At 43.2% G+C, this 26526-nt stretch overlaps 1 protein-coding gene across 5 annotated transcripts in view; it reads left to right on the forward strand.

Moving 5' to 3' along the window:
- GLIS3 (GLIS family zinc finger 3) overlaps positions 1-26526 on the forward strand; it is a 177421-nt gene that overhangs the window by 27560 nt on the left and 123335 nt on the right. For 4 of the 5 annotated variants that reach the window (XM_080987755.1, XM_080987756.1, XM_080987752.1 and 1 more), the window contains one exon: positions 25027-25234. In XM_080987755.1, coding sequence (XP_080843881.1) covers positions 25027-25234 — 208 coding nt within the window. Of the gene's footprint in view, positions 1-17811; positions 17876-25026; positions 25235-26526 lie in introns of those variants that run through there. The other variant, XM_080987754.1, reaches the window with a different exon arrangement.

The raw sequence follows: 26526 nt of genomic DNA on the forward strand, positions 1-26526 counted from the left end.
CTTAATCTTACCTCTTTTTCTCACTGGCTTTGTGGATGGTAAGTCAGCCCACTTAAACATAAAGGAATGAGCTGCCACTATACGTGTGTGTGTGTGGATGTGCACACCGCAGTAACAAAAGTCCAAAGAAATTTCAATTAATTAGCATGCTTTGGGCTAATGAACTGATAGCAATGAAAGAAAAATGCTGATTAGACATACGTAGAAACAATGTGGGTTTTAAATATTTGGGTCTCTTTGTATGATTTTTCCAGTTTGTTTCTCTGAGATGTCAAGGATCAAGTATGAAAAGACATGTGTAAGTCTTTGTTTAGTTCAAGATGCATTAACATCTAGACTTTTAAGGAGCTAAAAAAGAAAATAAAATGGGCCCTTTCTTTCTTTCTTTCTTTCTTTCTTTCTTTCTTTCATTCACCGTCTGTAGAGTGTTACAGTTAAGCAACTTCAGCTCCAATAGGAGCAAGTACAAAGAAAATTTAGCCAAAAATTATGAATTACTCATAAACTTTTTTCTGCATCTTCCCACTCTAAACACTCCATCTGTGTCTGCAACCACACCATACAATAAAGTGTGGAATATGCTTAGCAGCCACTTAGCAATGATGTAAAGGTAAAGGGACCCCTGACCATTAGGTCCAGTTGTGACCGGCTCTGGGGTTGCGGCACTCATCTTGCTTTATTGGCCGAGGGAGCCGGCATACAGCTTCCGTGTCATGTGGCCAGCATGACTAAGCCGCTTCGGCAAACCAGAGCAGCGCATGGAAATGCCGTTTACCTTCCCGCTGGAAGATACCTATTTATCTACTTGCACTTTGACGTGCTTTCGAACTGCTAGGTTGGCAGGAGCAGGGACTGAGCAACGGGAGCTCACCCTGTCGCGGGGATTCGAACCACCAACCTTCTGATCGGCAAGCCTTAGGCTCTGTGGTTTAACCCACAGCGCCACCCACGTCCCTTAAGCAATGACTTAGCAGCCACTTTATCCTACCTAAATGATACCATAGGAATGTCTACATTTTACCCCTTTAAAGCGTTGTGTTTTTGTTTCTGTAAACTCGACAAAATGTAGTGTGTAGCCTTGTGTGCATGGATTTGTGTGAGAGAGAAAAGATCAATGGGTCTTGCATAAGAGACCCTCCAGAGGTTGGCTCATTCCTGTCATTTAGTATGGAATACAGTGGTGCCCCGCAAGACGAATACCTCGCAAGACGAAAAACTCGATAGACGAAAGAGTTTTCCGTTTTTTGAGTCGTTCCGCAAGACGAATTTCCCTATGGGCTTGCTTCACAAGACGAAACGTCTTGCGAGTTCTTGCGAGTTTGTTTCCTTTTTCTTAAAGCCGCTAAGACGTTAATAGCCACTAAGCCACTAATAGCCGTGCTTCGCAAGACGAAAAAACCGCAAGACGAAGAGACTCGCGGAACGGATTAATTCGTCTTGCGAGGCACCACTGTATCAGTACAGCAGTTCATCAGATCGTACAGAACAATATTGCTGTTGTAACAGCGAATAATTCACATTTTAAAACTTGGTGCTACAGCCTGCTGCCTTCTTCTCCACTGGTATAGCAAAGCAGCCACGGGGCAGCTGGAGGATTTGCTGATAACCTCCTTTGACAAATGCTAAGACGTATCACGTAGAACACCTGTGAAGATGTAATATTGTCTTTGGGATGGATGCATTTGTCAGTTTTGGTTTCTCTCACCACCCAATTTCCCCCAAGTTTAAATTTAGTTCATCCCATTTTCACATTAGTTTGTGATTAAAAACAAAAAATCCACACCAAAATTTGAATTCCTTTCTCCTAATATACACATTTTCCTATGCAATGTTGCTTAGTATATGCATTTCCCCCAAGCAATTTCCACAAATATAACGCATTTTTCTTATTTCCACCAATAAACATTTTTAGGTGTGCATTTTCCTAATATTTGCTTTTTTCATATGCAGTCTTTGGTTGGAGGACAGCATCACAAATTTTGGAGACATGCAATTTCCTAAGTGTAGCTGCGTTTCAGTTTGCATATGGATTTGGGAAGTAGAAATTAGATAGAATTTTGATTATTATATGGCAGTCCAGCCCTTCTTCATAAGAACTGACCAGAGCTCCATTATTGCAGGAGTACAAATAGCTCATTTCTGCTACTGCAAGTAAAATACTCTCAGAATAGCCTTTTAGATGAAAAATAACAACCTGGCTTCTCTAGTGCTGAGATGTGCCAAAGCACTGGAACCATGTTCGACAGTTGTACATAGATTTCTTCATGAGCCTGGAAGCACAAAACACTGGGTTGCACTTAAGGCTGGTAAATTTACCAAAACAAACACTGCAGTTGTCTCTGCATAAGTATGACCTAAGAACTCTGCTGTCTTAATACAGAATTATTTTAAGATTATTTAAATCTAAGAAAACCAAATGTGAAAAGCACCTTATTTCCATTGAGAAAAAATTTCTTTTTCCAAGTCTTTTTTTGCATACAGTTTCAAGCTCGAGCTGCTATAGAAAACTCATCTTTGAAAGTTCCCAATATGCACGCTTGAAATGTATATAACAGTTAACAAGATTATCACTTGAAGAAGCAGTTTATTTTTTTCTGTAAAGTTTTTTTAAGGCAAGGAAATGTATTGATATTTAATTAAGCATGAAGCTCTCAAATGAACCATGGAAGCAATAGCTAAACTAATTAACGGAACATAAAGGCTTTCAGAATAAATATGTTATGTGGGCTGTATACTTATTATTTCTGCCTGATTAAATTGACACCCGGGATAAAATTCTCATGTAAGCTTTTCAGAAAGACAGTGTTAAATCTTTCCCCCCTTAATGTTGGGATAGAAAAGAAAATCTCAATTTATAATTCTGGCAAGCCTGGATGGCATATTTAACTCAAGCACATCAGGTTTTAATTTAGGATCCTTTTGTAATGCATTTGATTTGGGAAGCAAAGCATGACAGGGAGCTTCTTGTCACCTCTAGCTATTTGCATTTCTATTTACACGAGGCACAGTTTCCTCTAATTCTTTTGATGTTGTGGCATGCAACCTTCCCCTTTTTAGTAGCAAGGTTTAAGGGCTATTTTAATTTGATTGCAGATATTTGCTGCTTAAGAACAGTGGTGATCTACTGTTGGACTTGGGTGCCTCCAGGCTGACAGTATTTTGCGGGAGGGATTCAAGAACATACTGTCAGTTTAGGTTTGCCCTGTTAAAGTGGATTAAAGGGCTTTGTTGGCCTAGTACACCGCATGCCTAGGGAGGGGCTCCCTCCAACCAAGTACCGTATTTTTTGCTCTATAAGACACACATTTTCCCCTCCAAAAATTAAGGGGAAATGTGTGTGCGTCTTATGGAGCGAATGCAGGCTCCTTGGCTTCAGCGATAGCAACGCAAAGCCTCTGAAGCGCAGTGGGAGCGCTCCCTCCGCGCTTCGGAGGCTACGCGTTGCTTTCACTGAAGCCTGGAGAGCAAGAGGGGTCAGTGCGCACTGACCCCTCTTGCTCTCCAGGCTTCAAAGATAGCCGCCTGAAGCCTCCGGAGCGCAGCGGGAGCTCCCGCTGCGCTCCAGAGGCTTCGGGTTCCTTTCGCTGAAGCCAGGAGAGCAAGACTTTCCTGGCTTCAGGGATAGCCGCCTGAAGCCTCCGGAGCATAGCGGGAACTCCCCCTGCGCTCCTGAGGCTTCGGGTTGTCTTCACTGAAGGCAAAGGCAATGTGGGAGAGGGAGAGCTGCGCAGCGCCCCTTCAGCTAAGTGGGAGGAGAAATGGAAGGGGCTCCATTTCTCCTGCCGCTTCCCTGAAGGGGCGCTGCGCAGAGAGAGGGAGATGCTTTTTCCCTTGTTCTCCCCCTCTAAAACAAGGTGCATCCTATGGTCGGGTGCGTCCTATAGAGCGAAAAATACGGTAACTGCTGCACACATGCCTTTTGCACCACACGGATCTCACTGCCATCTCCAGCGGTGACTTGATCAGAAGAAAGGCAGGTAAGTGGTGCATTCGCACTGCACCACCTCCAGATTTCCCCAGACATATGGCAGCCCTACATTAGTTTCACCCACTGCTTAGGTGAGCGCTGTGTCCAACATGGGCTTCTGAGTCGTCCATATGTTGCCTGTCATTCCCTCCTTCTTTTTCTCATTTGTCCTGAAGAAGAGGCTAGAACTGTCAAACCAAACTGGAGTGCCAGCTGAGAGTGCACAATTCAGAGTAGGACCATTCAGAGCTGAAACTAGCCTAATCAAAGTCCTGTATCTGACATTTGTGACCTTCCAGCTTCTGTGTTCTTACATTGGGGAATGTAAAGGTAAAAGGGACACCCGGACCATTAGGTCCTGTCGTGGCCGACTCTGGAGTTGCAGCACTCATCTCGCTTTATTGGCCGAGGGAGCCGGCGTACAGCTTCTGGGTCATGTGGCCAGCATGACTAAGCCACTTCTGGTGAACCAGAGCAGCGCACAGAAACGCCGTTTACCTTCCCGCCGGAGTGGTACCTATTTATCTACTTGCACTTTGATGTGCTTTCGAACTGCTAGGTTGGCAGGAGCAGGGACCGAGCAACGGGAGCTCACCCCGTTGTGGGGATTCGAACCACCGACCTTCTGATCGGCAAGCCCTAGGCTCTGTGGTTTAACTCACAGCGCCACCCGCGTCCCTTATTGGGGAATGTAGTTTCCCCCAACTATGAAACCCTTGCCCATTGGCCATCTTTTCACATTTTCAAATGGGAGATCACAGAGATCATAACTCATCCAGTGGCTATGAATGTTCCAGCTCCACTTGGGCTCAGGTATGTAGTAAACACATTGGCCTTTCTCAGACCTTTGTTAAAGTGCACCCATTAACCACAGTTAATAAACCATAGTTGAGCTGTGGGGCCAGGTTCAGATGATCAGTTTAGTTTTAACTATGATTAACTAAACCATGGTTTATAAATGTCATGAGAACCAGGCCATTAATGGGTCTGGCAAATGCTGGAATAACCATTTATGTATTGTGTCTGTTTCTAGGAGAATCAGTGGCATTCCTTTGTGAAACACTGGCAATATTTCAACAGCTTGAGCTGGAAGCTTTACAATGACATGTCTGCCTTTTTTGACTGGCTGAACAACAGATTATTCACCCTGGGTTATCCTACCTGTCTCCAGTTATGAGCATGTGTTATTTTATTTTATTTTATTATTTTATTTATATCCCAACTTTCTCAGAGTGTAGGAGCCAAGGTGGCTTACAACATGAATCACAAACAGATAGGTGTATTTTTTAATAAAATATTTATTAAATTTTATAACAATAAATGATACAAATCTCATTCATCATGTTATTTACAATTATTCTCCCTCCCCTCCTCTGGACTTCCCTCAACTCTCCCTCTGCTGAGTTATTTAGTTTTATTTATCGTATCCTGCTTTTTCTACACAAAAATAAAATCCCTTATTATTTCTCTAAAATACCTGTTACTCAAATGAAATTGTGAAAGTTTATTCAAATCCTGCAGATGAATCCAGTCCATTCTGTTGTTTCTGCAAATAAACTGTAAATGGTTCCCAGACTCATTTGAAGTCCTTTTTGTCCTTCTCTCATAGTTTGTCTGTTAGCTTACCCAATTCTGCATAGTTCATCAGCTTTTCTTGCCATTGTTCCTTTGATGGTATTTCTTCCGTCTTCCAAAATTGTGCAATCAAGATTCTTGCCTTTGTTGTAGCATACATAAATAATGTCCATTTTTCTTTTGGTAGCTCTTGATTTGAGATACCTAACAAAAAGGCTTCAGGGTGTTTGACAAAATTCATTTTAAACATTTTTTTCAATTCATTGTATATCATTTCCCAATATTTTTAATGCATTTGTATTCCCACCACATATGATAAAATGTTCCTTCCTTTTCCTTACATCTCCAACATCTGTTATTTTCTTTCCTAAACATCTTAGCCATTTTCACTGGTGTGATATACCATCTATACATCATTTTCATGTAATTCTCTCTTAATAGTATGCAACCTGTGAATTTTATATCAACTTTCCATAATTTCCCCCAACTTTCAAGTTGGATGTTGTGTCCCACATCCTAAGCCCATTTAATCATAACTGATTTAACCTCTTCATCTTTAGTTTCCCACTCTAATACGATACTACTGTATGTACTTTTTTTAACAATTTAACATTCTCTTCCACTATTTCTTTTTTAAATCTGGAGATTGTATAATGAAACCCCTTTTTATTGTCTTCCTTAAAAATTTCATTTAATTTCCTATGGTGTAATCAACTTTGTAAATAGTCTTTCAGCTCATCATACTCTTTTAATTTGAGTTTACCTTCTTCTTCTGTTAATAACTCTCTATATGTCAACCAGCTTACTGTTTTGGTCGACTTAAGTGAAAATGCTTCAGTGGGTGACAGCCACCATGGTTTTTCCGCTCTAACAGATCTTTATATTTTCCCCACACTCTTATTAATGACTTTCTTATTATATGGCTTGAAAAACCTTCATGTATTTTCCCTTTCCCATACCATAAATATGAGTGCCAGCCAAATCTATTGTCATGTCCTTCTAATTCTAACTCTTCTTCTTTTTCTAATTTTATCCAATCCCGTATCCAAACAAGACATGTTGCTTCAAAATACAATTCCAAATAGGTGTATTTTTAAAGCACTATCAGTTATAAATACCATAAAGCAATTGAATGACCATATTAAAAACACTGAATCAGAATAACTTAAAACCATTTTAAAACACAAGAGGGGAAGAAAATATACAACACCCACCATGAGAAGACCCTGGCACAGCAGCCAATGAGTGGCCAAAGGACTGTCTAAACAAAGAAGTAGCTGCATGTCTGCAAAAGGAAAGCAGAGAGAGGGCCAGCCTAGCCTCCTGTGGAAGGAAGTTCCACAGTCCGTGCTCTCCTGAGATAACAGCTGTATCTCTGCACAGCACTGGCTGAGAAAGCCTTATTCCCACAACTATAAGATGCATGATTGAATACCTACATTGGCTCCCAGTACGTTTCCGAGCACAATTCAAAGTGTTGGTGCTGACCTTTAAAGCCCTAAATGGCCTCGGTTCAGTATATCTGAAGGAGCATCTCCACCTCCATCATTCTACCTGGACACTGAGGTCCAGCACCGAGGGCCTTCTGGCGGTTCCCTCACTGCGAGAAGCCAAGTTACAGGGAACCAGGCAGAGGGCCTACTCGGTGGTGGCGCCCGCCCTGTGGAACGCTCTCCCATCAGATGTCCAAGAGAACAACAACTACCAGACTTTTAGAAGACATCTGAAGGCAGCCCTGTTTAGGGAAGCTTTTAATGTTTGATGTATTACAGTATTTTAATATTTTTTTGGAAGCCACCCAGAGTGGCTGGGGAAGCCCAGCCAGATGGGTGGGGTATAAATAATAACTTCTTCTTCTTCTTCTTCTTCTTCTTCTTCTTCTTCTTCCACATGAAGTTCCTTTGACAGCTGTCCTTCCACACACTTTCAAGTGTATTTCAGCAGCCATAAGGCTTAGACATTTCATTTAAAGATTACATGAAAGCTGAGATTCTTGAGCTTCAAACACTGACTGCATGCAGGACCTTAAACTGGCAATAGTATGGCATACAGAAATGCGCTCTAGTACAAATTACTAAGTGGACTGGCATGATTTTATTATAGTGCTTTAGTAAATTGGGATCTTGGAAAAACATTTAGGTCAACTGCCCTTGGTTGTGCCAGCTATGAATTTTGCAATGTTGAAAAATTATTGTGACCTATTAGAATGCTGGCACCAATAATTGCTTCATATGTGTGTCTTATAAGATTAATGGCAAAACTGAGGAATTTTGTGTGATATGTGAAGAATGCATCGCTTATCTGAAGACGAGCAGACATGTGCAATGTAAGGTGGGTGATATTGCTAGGGAGGGTTTGTGGGAGGTGAAATGCTATAACAGGCCAACATGTTCTTTTTATAGAATATTTACCAGTAATCCATCATTTAGCTTGCTGTTCATAAGTACAAAGTAACTTTCCATCACTTTAAAATAAGATAAAGTATGTACTAAAAATATTCATAGGATCTCTTCAAACGTGACTTTGTGTACCCTGGTTTACCTCGAAGTCTTGGATAGTATTTTCCTGTTTAATTACCTCTCCCAAATTGCCCCATAATAATAATAATAATAATAATAATAATAATAATAATAATATATTTCCCCTTGTCATATCCTCCCCTTCTTGTTATATTTTGATTTTTCCCTTGTCTCTCATTTATTCCTGTGCTGCTCTTCATGCATTTGCCATGCTTGGGTATCCAGATCAGTCTAGGAATAAGAAACACAATGGCAGGTTTCAGTGCCTTCTGGATATGCCTTCGAGTTTACTGCTTGCCATACAAGCTGTAGAATAGATTTGCACAATTAGATCTATTTGCTTATAGGCACCTTGCCTAATGTTAAAGTAGCAGGCGTTATAAAAGCGGGATATAAATAAACAATGTTCCCCAGAATCAGGACTCAAAGCAGCTTGCAAAAATTAAAACAACACAGATTAAAAGAATCAGTTACCAAAAGCCTGTTGGAATGAAACCGTCTTCACCTGCTAGCAGAAGCACAACCAGGAGGAAGCCAGACAGCTCTGTTTTATAATTAATTAACAGCAATACATTTGGATATTCAGTTAAACTTTATCATTACATTGAACTCTTAAGTAATATAATATGCACATTTGTCTGGGAATAAGCCTCATTTGAACTCAATGGGGATTCAATGGCCCCTCGCCCACTTTGATGTTTTCTTGAGCTTTGTATCTAGTTTTGTATTTAAAAGCTCACGAAAGTTTGTAACATTCCCAGAACATTGTGTCGATAAATGGAATCTAGGGCTCTTAATGTGGGTATATATTTTGTGGATGAATTTTGTCGTTGTTGTTGCACCTAAAGACTAAGGCTATAGTCCTAACTCTACTTACCTGGGAGTAACCCACTGAATTCAATATGACTTACTTTTGAGTAGACATGGTTAGAATTGCACTCTAACAATTTTATCGTGGTGCAAACTTACGTGACAACACACTTGTTACTTTGTATAGTGTAACAGGAATCTGTTATTTTTACTTGTCAGGAATTAACTTTGTTTATATATTCTTAGACTTATTTTCTATTAATCTGAATACATATATATTTAACTTGCTTTATCCCCTTATACTGAACTAATGAATTATGTTCTACTCATAGATGCTGTAATGCTAGAGAAAGCTAAAGAAAGTTAAAAAAAGAAAAACATTCCCACTGCTCATGTTAAATATTAACAAGCAAGTGTGGTTAGCCAATAACTTCTTCCTTATGCAAAATATCTGTTAAAAACCCAAAACAATTTTTCAGGAAAGAGTTTGCATTAATGGCATGTTGATAATGCAAGTAAAACATAGAACAAATATCATAAGGGGAAGTAAAGTTTGCCTTTAGTTTTGATATATGGGGTATTCCCTGCTCCCAAGGCATTCTTACCTAGTTTCGGTATTTGCATTTATCTAAACTCAGCAACTAAACAGTATTTCCATAGAAGGAGGTGATCTCATTACTGCCTGCTTTGAACCAGCCAACTTAATTACCTGCACAGAATTGTTTGCGCTGGTCAGTGCTGGATAATTTCTTAGCCTAGTTCCACGTGAAGAGAGGCATTGTTCTTTGTGCTGCTTCGCCAGTCTCTTATAGGCATTGCTGAAAGCGTATGCCTGATTACTTCATGGCACTGAACTGCAAATAGGCCTTGGAAATTAATGCTGTCTAACTGGCTATGAATGCACTGGAAAGCAAAATCCAAAGGAAACTGCCTTTTGCAAGAGATGACGCACTGAGGATCACTGGTTACTTTATGAGCATACCACTTCCCATAACAAAAACTAAATTAATAATATAAATCCTGCCTCTCCCATATCTAAGGAATGAGCCATCAGACTCTGTAACCCATATATGACTGACCAGAGGAAGTGAATCATATGAGACTTATTGCCCTTAGGAATCTATTGGTCACCATCAAATTTTAGTCTGGCTCTAGCTGCTGGTACTGGCTTCCTCCTAAGCTTGAGCAGGACTTGAAACTCCTGCTGGGAGGCAGCTTAGATTCTCAGAAGTGTACTGATATACTGTCCTGCCAATATTCAAAAAACCAAAGCAAACACTAGGTCATACTCACTGCTCAGCTCAGGGTTTGAGGCAATTTCTTCTGCCATAGTTTTATTTTGATGTGTATAAATGCATCTACTGTATATAGTAATTTCCACAGTGATTGCAGAACCTGGAACATTGCATTGCAATGAAGAAAAGGTCCTGGAATATTCAGCTCTACAAGCAAACCTTCTACATATTCAGGAATTCCCTTTGCAGAGCACAATGGGGAAGTTTACCACATGAGTTTAATATGTACAGAAAAGTACTTTTGCCAGCACTTAGGGTATTTTTTATGATTTCACGTATGCAGACATAAAGAATACGCATGTATCTATTTCTATATGTGATCACAGCCTGGGGGTTTACATGACTCCAGATAAGCAGAGCAAATAGAAGCAGGGAGGAGGCTTTGCCCAGTGCCATGCAGTTCCAGTGCATAGCTGTCAACCGTCCCTTATTTGGCGGGAAACTCCCTTATCCCAGTGCTGTGTCCCACTGCTGTCCCTTATTGATAATGTCCCTTAAATTTCCGGGGTTTCATGCTCGCCCGGCTTGGGAGGGAAGCAGCGGCTTGGGGTCCTCCACCGCAAAAGAGAGAGCGCACACGAGCTGCCGTCTCTCCATCTCTCCCTTTTCCCCTTCAGGGGCGCGTTGTGAAGAGACGGGTGGTGGTGGGTGGGCAGACAGCCCCACTCTTGCGAGACTTCCACCGCGCTGCCAGGGGGAGCCGGAGGCAGCAGCAGCGGCTGAGGAGGCAGCCTGAGGGAGTAGGAAGAGGAGGGGATGCGGAGGGATGCAGAAGGGTGGCGCTTCAGCGACTGCCGCGGTGCCGCAACCGCCTCATACCAGGCTCGCGGGCGGTGTGAGTGAGAGCCTCTCTTCCTCCCTCTCTCTCGGGTGGGGAAAGGCCAATGGAACTCCTCGCGCCAGGACGGCGGCAGCCCCGACATGCTGCTTAGCATACCCTCCAACCAGTGCAGCATCTTAATGTAGTGATTTCCCCCTCTGCATCCCTTTCATAACTCTATTTTTATAAATCATTTGTCCATCCATAGTTCAAATTTTTACTACAAGTTTTCTGTCAATCCTACCAATGTATGTAACTCTTTACAATAGCTTTTCAACTAAATTATAAACTTTCCCCATTCTTTATTAAAGAGGTCCTCTTCCTGGTTTCTAATTCTGCCTGTAAGCTTTGCCATCTTGACGTCGTTCATCAGTTTTGTCTGGCACTCTTCTTTGGTCGGAGTTGTAGACCCTTAGGATCATCTAATCCAATCCCCTGCAAAACACAGTCAGTCGCAGCAAAAGCAGCATGGCTCCATCAGTGGCAGATTTCTGTATAAGCTAAGCAAAATCCTTTATTTTGGCTGCTGATCCCTTATTTTCGAGGCTGCTGGTCCCTTATTTTCAAATCTGTAAGTTGACAGCTATGTTCCAGTGGCCATGGCTCCTCCTCTCTCATGCTCATGAGGAGCCTGCCTTTGATACTTTGACGCATTTGGCTCAGCCTCCTCCGCCCATTCAATATTGGGGAGGGGGCTGAGCCTCCTGCTAAGGAATATTGAGGGGGCTGACAACACCTCTGGCCCTTAGAGTTGGCGAGTCTGCCTTTCTACTTGCTTACATTGAAATGCACTTGCTGTTTTACTGCCCATTCATGCTTTGAACTTCCAGCAACCCCCTTTTGTTTTAACCACCCTGAACAATTTGGTATCATTAGCAAACTTGGCTTCCTTGCTGCTCACACCTAATGACTTGTGTGTGTGTGTTCAATTGTTTTTTAATGATTGCTTTTCCCCTATGTTTTTAGCTGCTTCTATTTTAGCTATAAGGGACGCGGGTTAAACCACAGAGCCTAGGACTTGCCGATCAGAAGGTGGGTGGTTAGAATCCCCGCGACGGGGTGAGCTCCCGTTGCTCTGTCCCTGCTCCTGCCAACCTAGCAGTTTGAAAGCACGAAGTGCAAGTAGATAAATAGGTACCACTCCAGCGGGAAGATAAACAGCGTTTCCCTGCACTGCTCTGGTTCACCAGAAGTGGCTTAGTCATGCTGGCCACATGACCCAGAAGCTGTACGCCGGCTCCCTCGGCCAATAAAGCGAGATGAGCGCCGCAACCCCAGAGTCGGCCACGACTGGACCTAATGGTCAGAGGTCCCTTTACTTTATTTTAGCTATAAGCTGCTTTTGAGTCCCTTTCAGGGGGAAAGGCTGGGTATTATTTTTTTATTATTATATAATCAAACTACAAAATACATGTCCCAGTGCCAATCTTTGGGGGGACTCCGCTTATACATCCTCTATTGGGAGAACTGTCCATTTAGTTCTGCTTCCTGTTCTTTAACCAGTTACTGATACAGAAGAGGGCTTACCATATTCTATGGCTGCAGAACTCATTGATGAGGTCCTTCAACAAAAGCTTTTTGAAAGCTTATATACACAATGTCAACTGGATGACCTTTGTCTGTATGCTTGCTGTCACTCTCAAGGAACTCTCTAATGCAGTGGTTTTCAACCAGTGTGCCGTGGCATCCTGGGGTGCCTTGAATGATGGGGTGCCTTGAATGATGCACCGCAGGCAACACTGGCCTCTGTCTCTCTTCCCTTCCCTCCCTCCTCTGATGCCCCCTCCCATTTCTGCCTCTCAAAGGCTTGTGCAGCTGTTTGCAGGAATTGTAGGGAGATTAGGCAATGTTGGATATTTATTGTTCATTCATTCATATTTGTTTGTATGAGACTCTTGAGAGTCCCATGGACGGCAAGAAGATCAAACCTATCCATTCTTAAGGAAATCAGCCCTGAGTGCTCACTGGAAGGACAGATCCTGAAGCTGAGGCTCCAATACTTTGGCTACCTCATGAGAAGAGAAGACTCCCTGGAAAAGACCCTGATGTTGGGAAAGATTGAGGGCACAAGGAGAAGGGGACGACAGAGGATGAGATGTTTGGACAGTGTTCTTGAAGCTACCAACATGAGTCTGACCAAACTGCGGGAGGCAGTGGAAGACAGGAGTGCCTGGCGTGCTCTGGTCCATGGGGTCACGAAGAGTCGGACACGACTAAACAACAACAACAATGTTATGTTGATGTATATGTTACATCAAGCAAGTTAATCCTGCAATTTACATTGCTTGTCCACTTTCCTTATTACCAAAAGTCTGATTATGGGATGGTTGGGAACGGGCTTGTTGTGCAACATCATCAACTCAACTCTACTTTCACTGTATGAATTTCTCAGTGCATGACTGAATTCTACCAAAAAATAGCTGCAGGGTGGAAGTGCCCTTAAGTACAACCAGCAGAAGTATTGTCACAAGTACCTTTCACTGGATCAAGGCCATTAGTCTGTGTGTTGCTGAGTATTCAAATTGGAATGACTGGAACAGTTAAAATCATATGTCATATTTTTAAAGGCCTTGTCAATCTGATCCTCTTGTACCACTTGGTCCCATTTTAAACAGCACATAAACACACAGGCCCATAATAACACTTCTTCCACAGTTTTGAGAAGTGGCATATTGTGTAATTGGTTCCATTACTGGATATGAGAAAGCAACTTTGAAGGCAAAGGATTTACTAATTTGTGAGAGATATGAACTTATTTGTGAGAGGTAAAATTTAATAAGAATCAAATGACTTAGGTTGCAGCAGTGAAGAAAATAAAAATCTGTATGAAAGCCACATTCTTTTGACGGTCATTGTGGAATTTGGTTGCGTGTAAAACACAACAGGGGCTTAGATATTAACTAACTACTGAGGAGAAACAGCAAAATAGGCAAGCTGAGGAATGAGGAACTGGACAGATTAAAACATTTCCTCCAAGTATTTTTGCTGCTTGCATTTGTTAATTATTAATTCTTAATTATTGACAAAAGACAGTTTTAATTTATATGTAGCACATCAATTTGAAATGAAACACTGCTTATTTCCGATACTCCATTTTGCAGGCTCTGACAGTGTATTCTCATTGACGTCATAAAGGTGGCACCTGAATGGTTCTGGTGTGGCTGAGATAAAATCATTTCAGTCAACACATTTTTTTAAAATGTTAGAAAGATGAAAATATTCCTTGCCAGCTAAGATTGCAGTCCTGGGAATACTTATCAGGAAGACAGTCCCATTAGTTTCAGGCTGAACAAATATCTAGGAGCCCCTTCCTAGGGCAACTCCACAAAGGAATTTCCCCGCGTTTCCTTTTCTCCGTGTACATGAGAAGCAATATGTAAGAAAGGAGTGAATGACGTGAGATGCTTCTGCCAGCACTGCCACTTCTGGGGAAAACACTGATCGAGGCCTGGAAGTATCACTCTCCAGAATGTTGTGTAAAGGTAAAGGGACCCCTGAGCATTAGGTCCAGTCGTGACCGACTCTGGGGTTGCGGCGCTCATCTCGCTTTATTGGCCGAGGGAGCCGGCGTACAGCTTCCGGGTCATGTGGCCAGCATGACTAAGCCGCTTCTGGCGAACCAGAGCAGCACACGGAAACACTGTTTACCTTCCTGCCGGAGCGGTACCTATTTATCTACTTGCACTTTGACGTGCTTTCGAACTGCTAGGTTGGCATGAGCAGGGACCGAGCAACGGGAGCTCACCCCGTCATGGGGATTCGAACCGCTGCCCTTCTGATCGGTAAGTCCTAGGCTCTGTGGTTTAACTGTTGTGTAGCTGGCTGTTAATGCTGTCCACAAGGCCAGGCCAGTCCCTAGGGCTGTGTGGGGCCCAGGAGAAATCAGGCTGTGTGGGGCCCCCCATTGCCTTCCTCTGCCACTTCTCCTTTTGATGATGATAGTGATGGAAGGGGCAGCCTCCCCCCTCCAGCTTCCTACTGCTTGTTGTTTCACTCCTCTGTTATTGGCAGTGGCCTCTCTCCTACAGCCTACATTTTCCTCCCCACTGCAGTGCTTTGGCAGCAGCAGTGCTAGCTTGCTGCCTGCCCGTTCTGTAGCTCTAGAAAGGGAGGAGGTGAAAACCCATGTGAATGGGGTGAGGGCCAGCAGGGCAGCCAGGCATCAGGGCTGCTGACTGTGGCCACCAGCGCCATGTGCAGGGCTCCCTAAAATGTGGTGTCCAGGGCAGTTGCACCTATTTGCCACCTCAGAGATGGCCCTTCCCATGGTGGTGGTAGTATAGGCAGGGGTGTAGCATGGGTTGCTGGAGCCCAGGGCAGAGCAAGCGGTCAGTCCCTTTGATGGCCAGAATCTAATCAATAGAGTCTCTTTTGCAAACTAGCCTCAACCTGGTTGTAGCTCCTCAGAAATTTGGGCCCAGGGTCATGGCCCCCCTGCCCCCTCACACTGCGCTACTGAGTGTAAGTCATTATTTTTTTTTTTTGCCACCATGGACTCCTTGGGGAGGCTGTTTGTGGGTGCAAAGGAGGGCCTCTGAGTTCTTGTGGGTGCATGTGAGTTCATGTTGGCAACTGCTGCACTGATACAGACATAGTTTTAAAAACACTGGTGCAAAAGTTGACACAGTCCCGTTGAAGTCAAGGGTTACTGTCCAATTTCCTTCCTACACCCACAGTGGAGACAGATTCCTGTTCCACACGGTAGCCAATCAAGGTACGCCCATCAGGAATATATATATATATATAAGGCAGAGCAAGTGAAAAGAGGTGTGTGTCATTTATGCAGTCTCAGTGTCCAGAGAATGATAGCTGAAATATACTCGGAGTTGAGTTGGATTTCATGTTCTTTATTCAGCTCATAGTAGTGAGGAATGAAAGTTCCCCCAAAATATCTGCTTTATATACATTATTTACACAATGGGTCGCACGTGATTGGCTAATTCTGGGATTCTCCTGTGGGCCAATCAGGTTGCGGATTCACTTCCACCTGGAGCTGGATTGGGTGGCTCCCGTGGACCAATCATACTGCTGCATTGTTCTAGGACCAATCAGACTGCTGCATTCTGGACCCTATTGTTCTAGGACCAATCAGACTGCTGCATTCTGAATCCTATTGTTCTAGGACCAATCAGACTGAGCTCCTGCCCTGCCCTGGCTCCCTGCTTGCAAGCCTGTTCCTGACTTCACCCGACTTCCTGCCCTGCACCCAGCTTCAGCTACTACGGACTGCCTCCACGTTGTACCTGTGACCACGGACCAGACTCGGACCTCGCCTCTCGGGTAACTCACGGGGCTGCACAGTTTCCATTGATGCTAAGCTGGACAGGCACATTGGCAAGGCAGCTGAAGCAAGGACTCACCTCTTCAAAAGGGTATGGGAGAATGTGATGCTGATGACCAATACCAAGATGAAGATCTACCAGGCTTGCAGGTTGAGCATATTGCTTTATGGAAGGGAATCTTGGGAGACTTACAAGCACCAGGAGCAACACCGCAATGCCTTCCATATACTCTGTGTCAGGAAGATTTTGGGCATCACATGACAGGACAGAGCCAAAGAAGGATGTGCTCTACAAAGCCCACATTCCCAGCATCTTCACACTTCTTTTTCAGTGACATCAATGCTGGCTTGGTCAGGTGCACAGAATGGAAGATGCCAGAATCCTCAAGGAAGCTAGCTTCAGGCACTAGGCCTGTGAGGAGACCAACTCTGTTCTACAAAGATGTCTGCAAACATGGCATGAAGACTGACATTAACTGTCGTATGGGAATCCCTTGAAGACTATAGCAGTGCCTGGAGACAGACAGTCAGGTGGTGTATCCAGAGCAGTGACCAGAGGAAGAATGAGCACTGGGAGGAGCACATAGAGAAGAAATGTCATGGTGCACCTCTAACAGCAAAACTGGATCCTTCATCTGCCCCACCTGCCATAAAACATGTATCTCCTGTACTGGCCTCTACAGCCACAGCAGGTATAGTGGTACCTTGGGTTAAGTACTTAATTCGTTCCGGAGGTCTGTTCTTAACCTGAAACTGTTCTTAACCTGAAGCACCACTTTAGCTAATGGGGCCTCCTGCTGCTGCCACGCCACCAGAGCACGATTTCTGTTATCATCCTGAAGCAAAGTTCTTAACCTGAAGCACTATTTCTGGGTTAGCGGAGTCTGTAACCTGAAGCGTATGTAACCTGAAGCATATGTAACCTGAGGTACCACTGTACTGTGACTCTCCAGTGGTATGACTTTATCCTTGAAGGCTCACCCTTCCATTGTCTTTTGAGACAGATGGATGACAACAATTCTTCTCAGAATTCTTACAAATATCTGGCCTCGGAACCCAGAACCACTAAGAATCTCAGCTCACTCCTTTTGAGGATGTGTGGCTCCAAGGGCTCATGGAAGAGAGAGTAGCATCGAACCTGGCTCTTTCCTCCCTTCAACCCACAGTGCCTTAGAAGTGGAGGGAAACAGGTTAAAGCATTCTCTGCACTGGGTCACAGCAATGAAGAAAAGGCAAGGGCAGCCTTGTCCCCAGCACCTGCCTACCTCTGCTATAAAAAAGCTGCACATTGCACAATTAAATGAGAGGTCCCTAGCTTCTCATGAGATACCCAGCCTTCTCACTGTTAGGACATGTCAACACCACCATGTCAACAAGGCTGCTGGTCACTTTACTGCTCAGTTGCAACACAGCATGATCAGGCAACTCTTAGAAAGGCACCTCATAGACCGCCAAGCCCAAAGTCGACTGCTTCACTTCTTCCATTGGCCTCAGTGGTGGGCAGACATCATGCAGGGGAGTCATGCTGGTTGGCGGTGCTTGAGGGACAGAGGCCTAATCCTGGTCAGGCTGCACAGGCAAAGCTCCCTCCATAGGAAAACTAGGGAGGTGGGTCACCAGGGTGAGGTAGATTATGGCTCAGACCAGGACTCTTGAACATTCTCTTGACCTTGGAGATTAGCCAGGCTTATATCATAGCAGCTGGTCTTATAGGCATTCTAGACCTGAAACATTTGCTAGTGCTTTAAAAGTAGTAACCCTAACCGGGACTTTGAATTAGCCAGAATCCAGAGCAAAAGGTTCACCTCCGAGTCCCATGCTTCAGATAACTAGCTCCTGTCTAAAGCCTTGCAGGTGAATTCTGTCTCTATTGAGGATTCCTGGAAGAGGGTGCTATAGTAATCCTCGCCATGGGAACTGTCTGTTGCAGCTGCTGTCTAATAATAATAATAATAATAATAATAATAATACCTTATTATTTATACCCCGCCCATCTGGCTGGGCTTCCCCAGCTACTCTGGGCGGCTTCCAACAAAATATTAAAATACAGTAATACACCAAACATTAAAAGCTGCCCTAAACAGGGCTGTCTTCAGATGTCTTCTAAAAGTCTAGTAGTTGTTCTTCTCTTTGACTTCTGATGGGAGGGCGTTCCACAGGGCGGGTGCCACTACCGAGAAGGCCCTCTGCCTTGTTCCCTGTAACTTGGCTTCTCGCAGGGAGGGAACCGCCAGAAGGCCCTTGGCGCTGGACCTCAGTATCTGGGCAGAATGATGGAGGTGGAGACGCTCCTTCAGGTATACTGGACCGAGGCCATTTAGGGCTTTAAAGGTCAGCACCAACATTTTGAATTGTGCTCAGAAACGTACTGGGAGCCAGTGTAGGTCTTTCAAGACCGGTGTTATGTGGTCTTGGCGGCCCTTGCTCATCCCTGTTCTATTACTTTTGCTTTTATGCAGACAACTGGACAACTATCCAACATGTGCAGAGGTAAGAATGTTCCTTATCCTTGGTGCTACAGAAAGCACAGGCAAGGTGACTGCAGCAGCAGTAGTGACCAGTGAGAAGCCAGCTGTTCCACTATGGGGCCACCCCTTGCAAGGCTCCTGCACCTTTCCAGAGATCATGGCATACATGACTATAACAAAGGCAGCCATAGACAGCATGGAAATGCAGTGATGATGAAAACTGCACCTGTTGTTCTGGTGTCTGTCATGCAGTTTTTTTGTGAGAACAAGAAATATTGCCAGCCACTCACGCCCACTGATTGTTCTGTGGTGCTGTCAGAACTCACTTCACAGCTATTCAGTATGTTGCTTCATGTTGTTTAGTAAAAGTTGTCAGTGCTGTCTGCGGCAAAAAACATTGAGAGACAGGACAATCTCCCACCTTGCTTGTCACTTACCCCAGCTGCCTTCATGATGGGGCACTGAAGGGACTTTGTGCCACAACGCTGCATCAGTCCTGCCATTTGAGTACTGAGAAGTGATGGGTCTGCACTAGGGATGGGGGGATAAATTTGATCCAGTTTACAGGTACCTAAGTATCACTTTCTGAAACAATACATGAATCGAAACACAACCATGCTTTGAAATTTGCACTTATCTGAATTTTGCAATGCAGTTTTCCAGTTAAATAATGTCTACAACAAAATGCATAAACTTGGGTGAAATGTGCATATATTAGTGAAGATGACATTTGAAAATACATTATCTGGAGGAATTGCTTTGTAAAAACATATAATTAGGCAAAATTGCATAGAAAATTGTGTGTATTAAGAGAAATTTGCACTAAAATGTTGGTGAGTTTTTGCAATGACTTTTTAAAAACCCTTATGTGAATATGCAGCAAACTGAACTTCAGACTGGAAAAATGAGAAACTGAATGAAACTAATATTGTTGTTGTTTGTCCTGTCCAACCCTTTGTGACCCTATGGACCAGAGCACGCCAGGCACTCCTGTCTTCCACTGCCTCCCGCAGTTTGGTCAAACTCATGCTGGTAGCTTCGAGAACACTGTCCAACCATCTCGTCCTCTGTCATCCCCTTCTCCTTATGTCCTCAATCTTTCCCAACATCATTGACACATACTTCCACTCAATGTGCTCAACGGTTCAATAACCTCCTGGATACCCTTGGTACTGCTGTGGTTATAAACTGGGGAACTGGGCTGCATGAAATGGAAAAGGGAAGGGAATAGAAAATGCGCATCAGATATGGAGCTGGACGTGATGGAGAAGGCTGTTTGCTGTAGCCCTCACCTCTGCTTGCTTTGCAGGCCTCTTGAGCGTTTCCGGGCAGATTGTGTGAACTGGGTAAAATTGTATCATGATGGTATTCATGCTATAGCTGTGTGTTGGTCTGTGCACTGACAATGCCTTTTATGCGTGTCAGTGCACATTGTCTTGACTGGCGGATTTTGGCAGAGTTGCCAAGGTGTATGTGAGTATCTGTCAGTGTTCCTACATTGTGTCTCATCTCTTGTGCTTTCTACCTTGCAGATGTGAGGGCATAGGCTAATGAATTCATTACATCAGCATTGGCCTTTGCATGACTGCCACTGATGTGGTGAGTCCTTAGGATCAGATGATTTAGTATCGAATTGCACAGTGCATTTCATTGCTTTAAATGTGATGTGGAACACTTCTCTCTTCTAGATTACATCCATTCCTTCTGCTGGAGATTCTAGGCTCCCACCACCAAAAAAGATGAATTGCGCTGTGGGTTAAACCACAGAGCTTAGGACTTGCCGATCAGAAGGTCAGCAGTTCAAATCCCCGCGACGGGGTGAGCTCCCGTTGCTCAGTCCCTGCTCCTGCCAACCTAGCAGTTCGAAAGCACTTCAAAGTGCAAGTAGATAAATAGGTACCGCTCCGGCGGGAAGGTAAACGGCGTTTCCGTGCACTGCTCTGGTTCGCCAGAAGTGGCTTAGTCATGCTGGCCATATGACCCGGAAGCTGTATGCCAGCTCCCTCGGCCAATAAAGCGAGATGAGCGCCGCAACCCCAGAGTCAGCCACAACTGGACCTAATGGTCAGGGGTCCCTTTACCTTTACCTAATTCAAATTGGTGGTGGCCATGCGCAAACTACTAGAAAATACTTATCTGCAGTTAAGTTCCATGTGGTCGACATGCATTTAAAAGGGTCTTAAAATCCACATCCCATCAAGGTATTATGCGTAAAATCCACATCCCATCAAGGTATTACGCATAGTGTCAGATTCCTACTTTTAGTAGTGTTTCTGCTCCTGTTAAAAAGTGTATAAGGAGTGTGTGTGTGTGTGTGTGTGTGTGTGTGAGAGAGAGAGAGAGAGAGAGAGAGAGAGAGAGAGATTTAAAATTTGCACAGATGTGCATTAATTCTCATGTGGACCCACTATTAGAAATATTGTTCTTCTCAACATTATTTATGTATGCTATGTAGTGCTTTTAAACTTCTTGTGGATGCAGGGATTGCAAGATCACACATCCAAATTGTGGGTGTTACGTGCCTATGTTAAAAGTTCTCTGATGGCTAACATTTCTGATGTTTGGCCATTTAACTCACAATGAGCTCATGTTTAATCAGGTAGAAATGGTCTAATTATATGGTTTCAAATATTCATCTTGAACAGTTAGACACTGTGATGCTGTCAGAACCTCTAAAAGAAACCTAAAACCCTTCTGTCATTGGCTAAATGTTTTGAATTGAGGTTAAATGAATGTTGCTTTTATTAAACATTTGTAGATAATATGTAAGTGGCACTGTTCTGTCATGCAGGAAAATCTCTATTTGTATTTGCCAAGATTCTGTGGTAAAGTTGTTCTTTTCAAGTTTATCCGTTTTGTTTTTTTAAAAAAAACCTAAACAAATTTATATGGTAAAACTAGTCTTTTCTTTTCCGATCCCTCCAAGTTTTATTTTTCTTTCCTTTTGAACACAGCATATTTAAATTTTCAAAACTACAGAATAATATTAAATGGCAATTATCTCCAACAACTTCTGCCAGATTTGGCAAAAGTTAAAGTTGTTCATGTTTTATGGCGCTGACTATTCAAGTAATTTCTTATTTTAGAGCATATCTTTTTATTTCTTTTTAATTTCCTTTTACAAATAAACAGGTGCTGCTGCCAGGAGGATAACCCCAGCCCTGTTGTTGTTCAGTCATGCTTTCTGGTTTTCACAAGCTTCAGAAAAATACAGCATCATTAATTTTCTTTCCCCTGTATTCTGAACACTACCTCTTTTACATACTTCTAGGTGCAAGTGATTAAGCAGACAGAGAGAATAATTGTTTTCTGTCATCTCTCACTTTCCCCCTCTCTAAAATCTTTGTTAGGGCAATATGTTTCTTATGCCATAATAAATATACTGTGCTAATATGGATTTTGGAAATTTTCTTCAGTTTTTGTGCTGATTTCTCTATCTCTTTCTCCATTATCTTTCACAATTATCTCACTTTATTCCTTTCCTTTCCTTTTATCTTTATCTTTTTTTCCTATCTTCTTCTCTCTCTCTCTCTCTCTCTCTCTCTCTGTTTTTATTTAGATTAGTTTTTTATCTTATTGTTTTATGACAAAGCTTTAATAAAGCATTATTTTTTAAAAAAATTATCACACTTTATAGGACTGCTTTTAGGTCGGCTTCACACCTGACGTGGCAATTGTGTGTATTTAATTATAAATTTAATAGCTTCATATACTGCCTCTCTTCTCTGTTAGAGTTACCTAGCTAATTCACAGTACAGTGGTAACTCTGGTTAAGAACTTAATTCGTTCTGGAGGTCCGTTCTTAACCTGAAACTGTTCTTAACCTGAAGCACCACTTTAGCTAATGGGGCCTCCTGCTGCTGCTGCGCTGCTGGAGCACGATTTCTGTTCTCATCCTGAAGCAAAGTTCTTAACCTGAAGCACTATTTCTGGGTTAGCAGAGTCTGTAACCTGAAGCGTATGTAACCTGAAGCGCATGTAACCTGAGGTACCACTGTATACATGCAAAATAATATTAAGACTAAAAATATGAAAGCAGCCTAGCTACCTTTGAAGGTGACCCGGAAACTACAACTAATCCAGAATGTGGCAGCTAGACTGGTGACTGGGAGCGGCTGCCGAGACCACATCACACCGGTCTTATAAGACCTACACTGGCTCCCAGTACATTTCCGAGCACAATTAAAAGTGTTGGTGCTGACCTTGAAAGCCCTAAAAGACCTCGGTCCAGTAGACCTGAAGGAGCATCTCCACCCCCATCGTTCTGCCCGGACACCGAGGTCCACACCGAGGGCCTTCTGGTGGTTCCCTCATTGCGAGAAGTGAAGTTATGGGGAACCAGGCAGAGGGCCTTCTTGGTGGTGGCACCCACCCTGTGGAACGCCCTCCCACCCAATGTCAAAGAGAACAACAACTACCAGACTTTTAGAAGACATCTGAAGGCAGCCCTGTTTAGGGAAGCTTTTAATGTTTGATGCATTGCTGTATTTTAATATTTTGTTGGAGGCCGCCCAGAGTGGCTGGGGAAACCCAGCCAGATGGGCGGGGTATAAATAATAAATTATTATTATTATTATTACTAGCCACACACAAAGTAATAGTGGTAACATAAAAACTACCAGTACCCCATCTCCAAATGTAAAGGTAAAGATAAAGGGACCCATAACCATTAGGCCCAGTTGTTGTGGGGTTGTGGCATTCATCTCGCTTTATTGGCCGAGGGAGCCAGCGTACATGTGGCCAACATGACTAAGCCGCTTCTGGCGAACCAGAGCAGCGCACGGAAATGCCGTTTACCTTCCACCAGAGTGGTACCTATTTATCTACTTGCACTTTGACGTGCTTTCGAACTGCTAGGTTGGCAGGAGCAGGGACTGAGCAACGGGAGCGCGCCCTGTCGCGGGGATTTGAACCACCGACCTTCTGATCGGCAAGTCCTAGGCTCTGTGGTTTAGCACACAGCGCCACCCGCGTCCTGCAGTCTCCAAATGTACTGCAGAATGAAAAGGTCTTCATTGCCCTTCCAAAGATTGACGGGAGATGTCCTGATGTCTCTGCAGGAAGGAAATTCACAGGATGGTCAGTTGGCATTGCAGGAGAAAAGCTCTGCTCCTTCAACTTCCCAACTTGCCTCAAAGGACACGGCAGTGTGGTGGTTTCAGATAGAAAGAAATGCACCTGAATGTAGTCTAGACAGAGCTGATGTGTTTTCTGTAGTCAACAACATCTGTGATGGCCAGGCATATTTTCCTCAGCATAGAAGACACACGGTGGTGATGGGAAAGTACTTTAGCAGTAGAAGTTTCTATTTACTGTTGTGTTACAAGCCACCTTTTATGGATAAACTCTTTTAAAGATTTGTTGGAAAAGGTCCAATGGTGTCACTGTGGTCCCTCAGAATTGCAATCTGTTGTTCACTGTGAACGGAACTTTAAAAATATTTCCCTAGTTTTTACTGTGAAACATTTGGCAGGAAAGTATATCATATTAAAGCAGTTTGCTGGGAAATTACTGCTATTCGCTTGCTAGATTTGGGTTAAAAGGGAAATTTGAAAGGTGCCAGCGCTTGTAATCTATTTGCCATTATACACCTTGTGCATCGATCCATTCAGGTTGCACAAATTAGAACACTAAGTAGACTGGATGATGGTAAGGATTTTAGTGTGAGTCCTTAAGTATGGGGCAAATTGTGGTTGACTGTTTTTCTAATTTACTATCAAGTTTGAGTTTTCCTTATGAAGATAATAGCAAGTCCTTTACATTGTGCATGTAAATTTATTGTGTGAATAGTGTGATTGAACTTTAATCTCTGAGATCATTGGTTTGTCAACAGGTGATATTCAGGAACTGTAGCTTCACACATGACCTGGTTGCAATTATTAGAGATGCGGACTTTGTTCTTTAGCTTTGAAGACACACACATATATATGATTTTGTGAACAATTTCTTTTTTGTTTCAGTCATAAATTGTAGCATTTGGATTTGTAACTCTCAGATCATTTCATTAAAACAAATCCCTAAGGGAACATGATTAGAAAAATATAGAAATTTGGGATTTGTGGAATTGATCAGACCAAACAGCCATTCTATAAACTTGTCACATAATATATGGCTTGATTCGTGATTCACTTTGCTTTATTCCCCTGTCTTTAAAATCAGTCTCTTACAGTGCATTCCACCATCAGCCTTTTTCTCAGTTCTTTGCACATGCTTTATATGTATAATACTATGGATTCATTAGACTTTTTATGTAAATGTAAGTTAAAATTTGTACAACTCCTTCATTTTCAGGGGGTCTTGCCTTTGGGACTCGGTGCAAGTCAATCGGAAAAAGTAGCTGCAACAAATTAATCGTCACCAGCAGTCCAATGATGGTTCAGCGACTGGGACTTCTATCTCCTCCTGCCCAAAAGGTCTCAACGGCATGCAACCAAATCAGCCCTAGCTTACAGAGGGCTGTGAATGCTACCAACTTGAATATACCTCCATCTGATACAAGGTCTTCATTTTATTCTATAGGAATGTTTTCATGTCTATAAAGTCAGAAAAATATTTTACCACTCACTTTAGAGTTATCCCTTTTGTGCACAGTTGAAATTTAGAATGAAAGCTGCAGGCTAGGTATTGTAGTTCAATATTATTCCTTTGAGATTAATCACAGGTTTTAGAAGTTATGCAGTAATGCCCTAAGAAAAGTATGCTATAAAATGTGCTATGTAAGTAAACTTCGACTAACAAATGTCGGCTATCTAGAATAGTCACAGGTGGTTGCAACTCTCTTTCGGTGGTGAGCTTGTAGGTGCTTTCTAGCCGACTGGTGGGATGGTGTGGCAGCTGCCAAGGCCTGGGAGAAGGGGGAGCCTCTTGCAAGTGTGGGAATGTCCAGGGATGCAGGAGAGGCTATATTGTCTGATTATATCCTTATCCAACTTGTGTTAACAAGTTCCACAATTTCAGCAGAGTAACGTTCCCCTTTATTTTAAGCTTTGCAACGGCTGCATTTGCTCAGGCTCGCTAAAGCCTCTATAATAACTGTTCTGGTATTTCCCCTTATTCCCTCATAAAATACAAGAGACGACACAATCTTTTACAAAAGTATAAAAAGAGTTTACTCATTCTGTTCACAGTCAGATCCCAGAAGGCAGACTTAGCTTAATGAAGTAAGTTACAGATAGGTAGCCGTGTTGGTCTGCCATAGTCAAAATAAAAAAAATCCTTCCAGTAGCACCTTTAAGACCAACTAAGTTAGTTCTTGGTATGAGCTTTCGTGTGCAAGCACACTTCTTCAGATACCCTTAATGAATACTCAGATACTCTTAATGAAGTAACATACACTTGGAATCTATCTCTTAAGAAGACAGTCCCTTTGTCCTCTCTTGGCTGGAAGCCAAGAGGGCATCTTTGGCTCAGTAGATGTTGTTTCTTCGATGCATGTGGTGAAAGAGAGAGAGATGGCTGCCCTGCCCTGTGCTTTTGTCATTACCTGCACAGGTGAGGCCACACCCACCTCCAGTCACATGCAGAGGAAGTCTGTCCCAGCCCAGAAGGAAACAGGAAGTTTACCTGCTGGCTGGACAAACATCCCTCCCCATGTGTAAACATGTTCACTCTAGGAATGTTGTACTTGACTGCTCTTGTGTTTCACACCCCACAGCAAGATCTCAGGGGTCACTCCATCTCATGTGGTCCACCAACCAGCTTGTTCCCTTTCCTTCCTTCCCTTGGGTGGAGGAAAACAATCTGAGTCGTCCCCCCCCCTAGTTTATGAGCTCTCACTGGGGCTTGCAGTGG

Source organism: Podarcis pityusensis (genome assembly GCF_964106645.2).
Source record: "Podarcis pityusensis genome assembly, chromosome: 17".
Lineage (NCBI taxonomy): Eukaryota > Metazoa > Chordata > Lepidosauria > Squamata > Lacertidae > Podarcis > Podarcis pityusensis.